This window comes from Cornus florida, unplaced genomic scaffold, assembly GCF_030987335.1.
Source record: "Cornus florida cultivar Cherokee Brave unplaced genomic scaffold, ASM3098733v1 CherokeeBrave_3.0.0_Hap2_Chr09, whole genome shotgun sequence".
In the NCBI taxonomy this organism is placed as follows: Eukaryota; Viridiplantae; Streptophyta; class Magnoliopsida; order Cornales; family Cornaceae; genus Cornus; species Cornus florida.
In genome coordinates this window covers 91,078,130-91,088,603 of record NW_026775579.1, presented here as the reverse complement: position 1 = coordinate 91,088,603, position 10,474 = coordinate 91,078,130, and the positions used below count along the sequence as shown (strand labels likewise).

At 33.7% G+C, this 10,474-nt stretch overlaps 1 protein-coding gene across 1 annotated transcript; it reads right to left on the bottom strand.

Moving 5' to 3' along the window:
• Window positions 1–256: 256 nt before the first annotated feature.
• LOC132275130 (vacuole membrane protein KMS1-like) lies at window positions 257–9,088 on the bottom strand. The gene is made up of 8 exons (XM_059776532.1): window positions 8,632–9,088; window positions 6,147–6,358; window positions 5,559–5,637; window positions 3,829–4,128; window positions 2,011–2,168; window positions 1,605–1,721; window positions 1,016–1,195; window positions 257–910 (listed from the first exon to the last, which is right to left on the bottom strand). Exons 1-8 carry the CDS (start codon window positions 8,705–8,707, stop codon window positions 713–715), a joined length of 1,320 nt encoding a protein of 439 aa, XP_059632515.1. The 5' UTR covers window positions 8,708–9,088; the 3' UTR covers window positions 257–712.
• Between the last annotated feature and the right edge of the window lie 1,386 nt (window positions 9,089–10,474).

The window sequence follows — 10,474 nt, the reverse complement described above, 5'->3', positions numbered from 1 at the left end:
TAGATACTCTATACGGGTGATCATCTTTTAGTCCAATAGGAAAGTGATGGAATATCTTTTAATATTTAAATCCTTCAACACATTTTGTTTATAAAAATAGGGAAGTTGTTTTGACAACTTATATGCATGAACCCAGTTGGATAACTTTCCCATCTTCAAAGATGAGGGGAAAGGTTCAAGCTTGTGAAATAAAAATGTGTAAGTACTTACCTGATCGCAAGAAAAAAAGAAAAAGAAAAAGAAAAAAGAAAGATAATGATAATAATTATATGCATTCTGACATGGCTATCTGCTTTGCATTGACTGCTTAATTCATTACATGCTGAAGATTTGAAAAACTCTGTTCCAAAACCTCAACAACAATCCCAAGATGTTTGTCTCTATATATTACAATTATTACTTACACATACTGAAATCGCAAAGCATAAAGATGAACAAGCTAAAAAATTTGCCTTGCATTGCCAAAGAATGGTAAGTTTCTAATCACCAAATCCCAAGAGTAGCTAAATATGGCACTTGAATTTCCCCCCACAGACAATACTTCCCCAACATTCCTTCAACTTCTGTTGACTTGTGACAAACAGATAGTTTTCAGGTGGCTTTAATGGCGACTCATGAATGGGGATTCTCACTCAAATTTCATCATCTCTAATTGTAAGCTAGAATAAAAGAAAAAAAACAGAGGGCATAATAGGTTACTTTTCAAGTTCTTCTAGATGAATGAAGGTTCAGACTCATTCGAGTCCCTTGATGCTGATAATTTGTTTCTCCGAGCAGCCAAATCCTTTTCCTGTTGCTCTTTAAGATACCCCTGTGCAGTTGCAGTCACAATCTTAATGAAAAAGTTCATAAGCATGAGCCATACGACTGTGTTCCAAATTGAAGCAAATGACAATTCCCAGCTCTTAACCTGAGAAAAATATTAAAAACGAACTTCAGCAAATGTGACTAAATCCAAATTCAAAAATGATAAACCAGAGAGAACAGCCAAATCCCATCCAAAAAGAGGAAGCACCTTCATATCCGAGGGAACGGGAGGATGGGTTGCCATATACTTGGCTTTCATTGCATGCACTTTGGCGACGAGGTTGGGCAGGGCAGCAGCAAAACCAGGTATAAAGCTAAGCACCCAAATCAACTCATTTTCTATCCAGTCAAGAAGTTGATTATTGCAAATTGAAATAATAAATATCGTCTGCATAAGAGTAATCAACAAAACAACTAATCAGAAGTCAACACATGATGTTTTTAAGATTGAACTATATAGCTTCCTGGTGACGGCAAGAAGTTTGAGCTATGGACTGTGCATTTCAGGCCGAAATTGGCTTGAGACGAATAGAGACAAGCCCAACAACGATGTGCCACACATCAGGATTGTGTCTACTCGGCTCAAGCTGATCCGGTTTGTTTTCCTTTAGATATTTATCCATTTCATTATAGCCATATAATTTGTTTTTCTCAATCAAATAAAATGAAGTGCCTGTACAAATCTTGGGCAAAAATTTATAAGTTCCCAAAGATCTCTAGGCAGTAATAGCACCACCCACAGTTGGTCTAAACAGTTTCCAAGGTATAAGAAGTATGAGGATCAGACCTTCACAAACCTGTATGTGAGTTTTAATAATTGCCTTTCCAACCAATGTTGAAAGAAAAAACTTCCAGAAAGGAATTCCGAATTGTCCGCACATGATGCCAGCTAGGTCAAATAAAGGATTTGGCACCTAAAAAATGCTTCAGTTAACCAAGAGAATACATATTAATAGTTTAACATATACGCTGTGGCAAAAGCTCAACATCGTGTAAAACATCCTCCCCCAGCCCCATCCCTCTTCTCTTTCCCCCACCCAATAAAAAGCCAGGAGGAATCATAAAAACAGTCAACAGTGCTTAAACAGACATTAACAATTAATTAATAAGTCATGTGCTAACAATGTCAATCAGCATAAATTTGACTACACTATTTTGCAATGAAGTGATGCTAGAAAATAAGGGTAGGGAATCAAAACTAACCGAAGCAAGCAGTAAAATTGTAAAGAAGTTCAAACATTGCGAGTGTGATAGGAACCAGCGCTTCATTTGATTCAGGCAAGTAGCTATGACTCCATTATCTTCAGTTGAGGAAGCATCCAATTCTTCCATGGCATCCAATTTGCCACCTGACGCTAGTGCTGCATGAAGATGCAGAATTGTAGAAGTGATCAAATTGCAAAAGTCCTTCAAATTATTAAGAGAAGATCTGATACTACTCATGTCAAACACACGCTGAACAGTACGACCTAGTAATGAGAAGCTGCCTTGTAAGAGAAACATAAAAGCATACCACAAAATCGTGTGATTACAGCATACTTGTACATATACAAATAAATGTCAGAAACGCCATATATGCATCAAAATGTTTCATCGTCAACCACCATGCATATTCAGGCTGCAACTTAACAATTCTCCAGATTAATAAAAATTCAACTAGTGTTGCAAAACTCCACAAAAGAATGACTCCAGACCTCAAGGTAGCCAACAGGAAACACCTGGAGATGGGAAGCTCCAGCAAGGCTGCAAAAAATATAGGTTTGAATCTTGTTATAGAAGCTCTGCATGAGCACTAGCTGAAAACCAGTATGCAGAAGGGGTTAGTTATGAGAGAGACAGAAAAGGGATGAGAGCTGAGGTTGTATACTTGGGGCACCTTCTGTGCTGCAAACATGAGAGTGAGGCATTCTTTTTGAAATGGTTATATCAATATCCTGCGGCACACATCACTTGGTTCAAATGAAAGCAAAACTAAAGAACGATTACATAACTCCTAGTAGCTGCTGCGATGTCTATGCAATTTGATGTCCAATAGAGCTTAGGCATAGCAACGTGCGCGCCCGCGCCCGCCCTTGGGGGAGGGGGGGGGGGGGGGGGTGTGCGGAGATTATGCGCATCATTACATAATTTGCATGTGAGCATATGAAAGGTACTTTTTTTTTTTTTTTTTTCTTTTTTTGTGCAATATAAAGATTTAACTGTTTGAACTACCACCCTAAACATACGTCAGTTTATATAAATAAAATCACATCATCTCCATTCCCCCACATATTCTCCCTCCCACACACACACTGACAAGTTAACATATTTGACAATACCATGATTCATCAGATTTTGGAACATAAAATGAGATCATATGTGCTTTCCCATTAACACACTAAAAATTTATATAGACAGATTACCTGCACAAAAAGTAAAAGGAAAGAAAAAAAAACCGGAAGTGGAACTAGTAAAGACCTGTCAATATTTATGAAAGTTTATGACCAAAATCTTAACATTACAATTTAGAAAGACATGAATGAGGCCAAACGCATTCCTAAATACAAACTATGACACAGAATATGAAGAAACCACAATGCAAGCATTGAATTTTATAAGCTAATGCTTACAACTTTACTCTTTAATCAAATGATGTTCCATAAATTCCGGGATTACTGGCATTCAATATTCATCATAGATCCTTTCAGCCAAAATTATTTAATAAAGTTTGTGTTAGAAAATTTTAGTAATCTAACAATATATAATAATGCTTCAGCCGTCAAACCTTCAGCCGTCAAACCTGCTCTTGAAATGTAAAGTGGGAACATTTTAACAAAGTATATATATAAGAAAGATAAATAAATCTTTTAGTAATCCTCATATTAGAACTATGACTGCCATTTCAATCCTTTGGAAAGGTAAGAAATAAAGTGTATATGGGCTAATATTTTCTACCAATGTAACGTCACATTAAATTCCTTAATAAGCGTTAGAAAAATTTAGTAATATAAGAATATATAAAAATGTCTTCAGCACTCAAACCTGCTCTTGAAATGAAATATGGAGGAAGCTCTCCAAGCGCAGTCCCAATGCCCCACAGAAAAGCCTCTAACTGGACCTGTAGCAATATACTGCTAAGTGGTACCCGTGAACCATCTAACGATGAAAACAATGGAGCCCCAAATTCTGAGCAATCCTTATCAAGCCATGAAGGCCTTCTTTTCAATTGTATCGTATCATATGGAGCACTTTTGATATCAACTCGGCCGCAATGCATTGCTTTTATAGTGAACAAGGCAACATGAGGACCCAAATAAAGAACAAAAGTGTGCAAACCAGATCCTGGACAAAATAGGGCAGATAATGCAATTAGTCTTGTTAGTGCTAATTATTACAGGGCAGGTCAAGGTGTATCGGTGAATATGCTATCAGAGATGAGATAGATATCTATCATTCCGCACATATATTCAATCAAATAACAAAAGAACAAATAAATAATTGAGTCTTTTTAACAAATAATTATTAATTGATTCACACCCTAGCAGCTGAATGACATCATCTAAATTTTGCAAGCTTGCCAGCATCAGATACGCTAGTATAACAATATGGGCGTAGGTGGACTGACATGACCACAAACCAGCTATGGAGTGAAGAGGTCACTTAGCCAAACTTACATTTACATTTAGCTAGTACGGTTTTGTTTGATAACCCAATTCAACACTTAATTGTGGTTATCTAATTGTGTTTGATAAGCAATTTGAATATCACTTGAAAAGGTAAATGCCACTTAAAATGTGGTAAAATTTTAAGTGACAATGACTCCACTCATCAATGAATACTGAACACTAACAATAAAAAAGATTTTAAGAAAATCTCAATTTTTAATTGCGATTTAAAAACAACACTTAAAATTCAGCTCTTAAAATTTTTAGTACTTAATTTTTAAGTTTATCAAACAACACAAAGATCCATCAGATTAAGAGTTAGGAGATTGACATAACTGCAAACTAGTTTACAAAGTGAAGAGTCCACCATGACAAACCTACATTTACATTATAATGTATGAAATAATGAAATAAATCATAATGCTTCAATCAATTTAAGCTTTTTAGGATAGTTGACTGCTAACATGGCATTAGAGCATGTAAGTTCTAGACTTGAATTCACCTCTTTCCTGACAATTTTTAACATGTATGTACTTGATCCACTCATGAATAAAGATCCGTCCAAGCCCAAGGAAGCAAGTAATAATATAGACACTTGAACATTTTCTGACAATTTAAGCTTTTAGAGCAGCCAGTTGCTAACATGGTACTAGAGCACGAAGGTTTAAACTCAAATCTCACTACCTACATGAGGGGCATATTCAGTATATTGATACTTAAATTACATCTCTTTAATAAATTGCCTTCTAGAGTAGTTGGTAGCCAACTAAAAAAGTCCTGCGTTTGAAACACAAACTTCACCATTACAGCATTTCTGCATACAACAAATTCATGTATATGGCCCACTCGTGATGTGCTACACATAACGAGAGTGTTAAATTAAATAAAAAAATTTGCAATCCTCTCTAATTGTGCTTAAACTTCTAAAATAACGGGTTATGAAAAACACAAGAATAATTTTGATGCCAAAACAATTTAATAGTTGGCTGCAGAAGTTTTAATAAACAATTAAATGTTCAGACCAACATAGAAACGTCAACAACCATCAACGACATACTTGTCAATGTACAACAATGCATAAACTTTGTGCAGATTTATTTTGCTCACCAAGACCAATAGAAGATGCAACACCAAGGCCCACCCACCACAACCCAAACCGTAAATATTGAAGAAGCTCCTCAACATGCTGCAGATAAAGGTGAACAACAGACTGAATAATAAGAACCCAAATAACGTTCATTATGTATGCCGAAAACAAAAGGAATTATTGTAAGTCACAAAAAGAATACCACATGTTGTATGCTAAAGTGATTTCTCCTGCCTTCTCCAAAAGAAAAGATGGAGGTTCAAGTGATGGGGGTGTGGATGTCTTACTTACCACTATATAAATAAACATAAAATAAAATGTTCATGATATTTATCATCCTTAACATACAACACAATGAGATTCGAGCTTAACTCAATTTTGCAAAGTGGCCATGGAGCCACCATAAGCTTAATGACTTGAAGGTCATGGCAAACTGATAGAGTTTCTTGATTTAGAATATAACAATAATTATTCAATAAGAAACCAACCTTGCAAGTGGTCGTAAGTTAAATTTTTATCCACATAGTAAAAGGTATTTGTAGCTCTATATGTGAATGTAAAATGCACCAAAATAAAAAGCTACTAAGATAATCGAAAAAGTGAAGTACCTTTCCATGAGGACCATCAATGGTCACAAGTAGTATTCCAAGAATCACCATGCAGGTACTCAAAAGGATAAGCCAGACACCATGCGCCAAAAGATATTTTGCTGATCGTTTAAAATATTGAATACTAGCCAAAATGAAAAGCTTTAATGTTCTGAGAGGTTGTGTTGTTAATTTTAAATTTTCTAGTTCCCCTTGATACTTCGCATGGAGTCCTGCAAGAAGTAGCAATAGTATTAGCTCATGGAATTCTATGGGATCTCAAAAGCTTCCTTCTGATATTAAAATGTTACTATGTACTCATTCTTTTATTTCTCTTTTTCTATCCTTTATCTGGCAGCAAACAGAGCACTGCAAATACAATTACTAGTCTTAGATGAACATGAAATTTGAGATAGAGAATGCAAATAAAAGTGTAACACATTCCCCAAAGGAAGCAAATGATGCTTGCTTTCAAGAAAAAATGAAGTTTAACTCCAGGTTAGTTTGTTGTACTTCCAATGGCCACAATCAAAACTGGATGATGCCTATCAAAACGGAAAAGAGCATTTTGAGAATTTTTTTTTTGCCCATTGTTGATCTCTCTCCACTTTCTGCCATGTGTAAAAATGCAGATTCCAGCTAAGGGTACCACTTTCTGCCAATACACCATATCTGTCCCTCTTTGCATCCTCAATTGTTGGAGACCACAATGTGTAATGATTAATGAATTATTCTCTTATTTTATTCTCTCTCCCAAACCACACTCGCCGTAGGGTTTATACATGTGGGTTGATTTGTTGTTGTCACACAGGGAAAGTTGAGAAGGAACTGAAAAATATTTAGCAAAAAAGATTTGAAAGCAGAAGAAAGATTAGGCATTTCACTGATGGAACCATAACGGACTTGTCCAAAGTTCCTTCTTTCTGACAAACTCAAATCTGCCAATTTATTATTATTATTATTATTATTGAACATTAATCTGCCAATTTATTTAAGCTCGTGAATTGGAAGGGAAATCCAACAATGATAAATTGCAGGACAGGCAGGATATCAAGTAAACGATATACTACTACTGTTTAGCCACTAAAAGGGATAACTATTACAATGCCTCTAAACTTGGTTTAAAATGCCCATGAATAGACCTGTTAATTTTATTAAGAATAAAGTCAAAGGTACTACAATTATCAATAAGGATCCTACTTCTTTTCCCAGGTTGGCCAAAATAATGGCTAACATTTACAGGTACCGCTTAAAAAAATGAGAACACTAATTTTCTCTTAACAAAAAGCCTACACACAAATGCACCCACACGCACGTGCACACACACATAGTACAGTAGCATCACACTCTCAGTAATTTATAGGCCAACTGTACTCTCTGGATAGATATATTTCACTTACAAATGTACCCAACCCATTAAAAATCTTCTTGTTAGAGGCCATTTGCCAAAATTTTAAATAAATAAATAAAAGATATAAAAAGAACTCTTTCATAGAATACAGCCTTGGTGTACAAACTTGGTAGAACCAACAATCAAAGAGTCCAAATAGTAAAGATAACATAGACCATAAAAGCATCAATCTAACAAAATATCATTCCCAAATGCCTGCTTGATTCGCCAGCATGGTGTCACTATTGCAGTGCATACACCAATTTGGAATCAACAAGATCAAGACTTCATATGTACACTTGTTTTCTCCTTTTGTCGTCTAAGATTTGCCTCAACCTTGCCTAATGAGGTCCTATTTTCCAAGCTTTTTGCATATATTTAAGCTAAAGTTCTGTAACAATAAATTCCTTAATTATTGTCTGAAAATATTATATTGTTTCTGAAAGACATATTATGTAGCAGAGAATATTAGTTACAAATAAATTGCAACATCGTGAGTAAGCTAGTCTAATGTGAAGATAGTTCCTCCTAACACATTACCAGTTTTCCCTACAGTTGTATAACCTCGGTTCTTCAAGATGGAAAACTGGAAATTCATAAAAATAGCCTCCATGAGAAGTTTGTAGTATATACCCTAACCATACATGATAAATAATTTCAACTCTAATCCCCATTAAACTGAACGTACTAGGATTAACCAAAAACCACCCAGGAGGCCGTGACACTAATAAAGTTGTCATTTAACGGCTTAAAAAAACCAAATTTATGAGAGGGCATAATCTAAATGATGAGGGTTTTGGAGAAGACATTTTTATTATGGTTCGGATTATGCAGTAAATTAAACCCTCCTCATCCACAATATTGAAATTCACACTCTAATCAAGGAAATAGCTATGCATACAACATATAAGCCCCAAAATATATAATTTTTTTTGGAAATTCAAACAATTTATATATAAGACCCAAATTTTTCATACAAATGTAAAGAGTCACCGCAAACACTCCATCAATCACCAAATTCGAAGACAAAAAGACAGTTCAAAATACAATAATCAAATCCCCACAAACTTGACTAACATATAAAAATTAATAATAATAATAATAATAAACACTTGCCTGAGACCAACGTATCCGTATCTTGAGAAGGAGAACGAGGAGATTTATGCGACGTGGCTTTCTTCTTCGAGCCCATTCTTAATGCTTACTAGCAAACGAATATATACATATGCTGCGATATATGTATATATATGTGACTACAATATATCGCAGACGAACGCGAAACTCATGGACGTGAAGTAGTAGATATTTAATTAATTCTTAATGTTATGAAGACATTTGGAAATTGAGAAAATGAGATTAAAATCGATGGATCAATCAATGGTTGGTTCAATACAAGAAAGCGAATCGATTGTGAAAGATATTGTGGTCGAATCGCAGATCTATTTGGTGCGATGTGGAAGACGAAGACGAAGTCGTTGCGTAAAGATCCACCGTTTGAGCCCTCTCTCAACATATATATGATAAATTAGAGGTGAAATAACATCATCACCAAGTTAATTAAACAACTGACGAATAAGCCGGATATATATATATATATATATATATATCTCCAAACAACTTTATGGAAATCAAATTATTACAATGTAAATGAAGAGCATTGCCATCATCTAAACAAAGGTCGAAGTCAACCTAATATATTTAATTTTAATATTACAATGTAATTATAATAATATAAAGTCCAAACATGAATAATAGAGAGAAAAATGAATCTTAAAAAAAAAAAAAATACTCTTAAAAAGAAAAATATTTTTCTAATTTCTATATTTTTGTATTTAATAAATCTCTAAATATGTCATTAGCAAAAATACATAGTAATGATATAAATTACAAACATTTACTCTCAAATCACAAATATTAGTTAAATTACGACTCCGTAAGATTGGCATTGTGAGATCACTATTTGATCAACTCTGATGGGTTAATAGTGGTAGCATGAAACTTTTGTATTTTTGCTTCCTTTATTTGTGAATTATGAAACATATTTTGAATTGAAGTTCTACAATTTTATGATTTTGATCTATCGAGATGAGAATGATTAAAATTAAATATGTTAAACAAAATTAGAAATATATGTAATTATGTAATGAAAATAGAGGGCAGAATAAAGTACTCCGTAAACAATTTTATTACTCACACTCAAATTATGGGATAAAAAATATTAGATATGTAAATGAATCTACAATTTTACTTATTTAATTTAATTTTTTAAAAAAATATATATATTAATTGAACACTTAATGTAAAGAATCCCAAACAATTATGATTAAACATTTTAATTTTCATCCAGTTAGAATCACATATTTATAATCAGCTAGAATATTTATATCGATTAAAATTAATAAATTAAAGTGACACCCGACCGCGAGTGTTTAATAAAATGGTTGAATGCTTAATAAAATGGTTGAATGCTAGAACAGTACACCCACAGAAAAAGAGAGTGTTTGAATGATTTATTTAAGTTAATATTAGCATATCCAGTTAAATTATGTAAATACAAATATATATTGTAGTTTAACACGACATCGTTCTTATTGTAATAGCTTCTGTATGGTAAATCATTAACTTGGCTTGGTTAAATGTGTCATAAAGCAGACACTTAATCCATAATGGTGGACCCAAACAGGTTTGATGATTAGTAATTTTCCTTTTTCTTTTTTTGGTGAAATGGTTACTATTAAGTCACGATCTGTACAAATTAAAAGAGCTTTTGTTTTTAAACAATTCCTTGCGTGAGTACTAATTTAAAAAAAAAAAAATTTGTTGCTATTATAACTTGGATGATGCTTAAATCTGAGTAATGTAGTTATAAGAGTTTCATTTATAAATTTTATTTTTTTAGTCACTAAATTGAAAATTGTATTAAAGAATTCATTTAAAATTTTATAAATAAAGAGTTCAC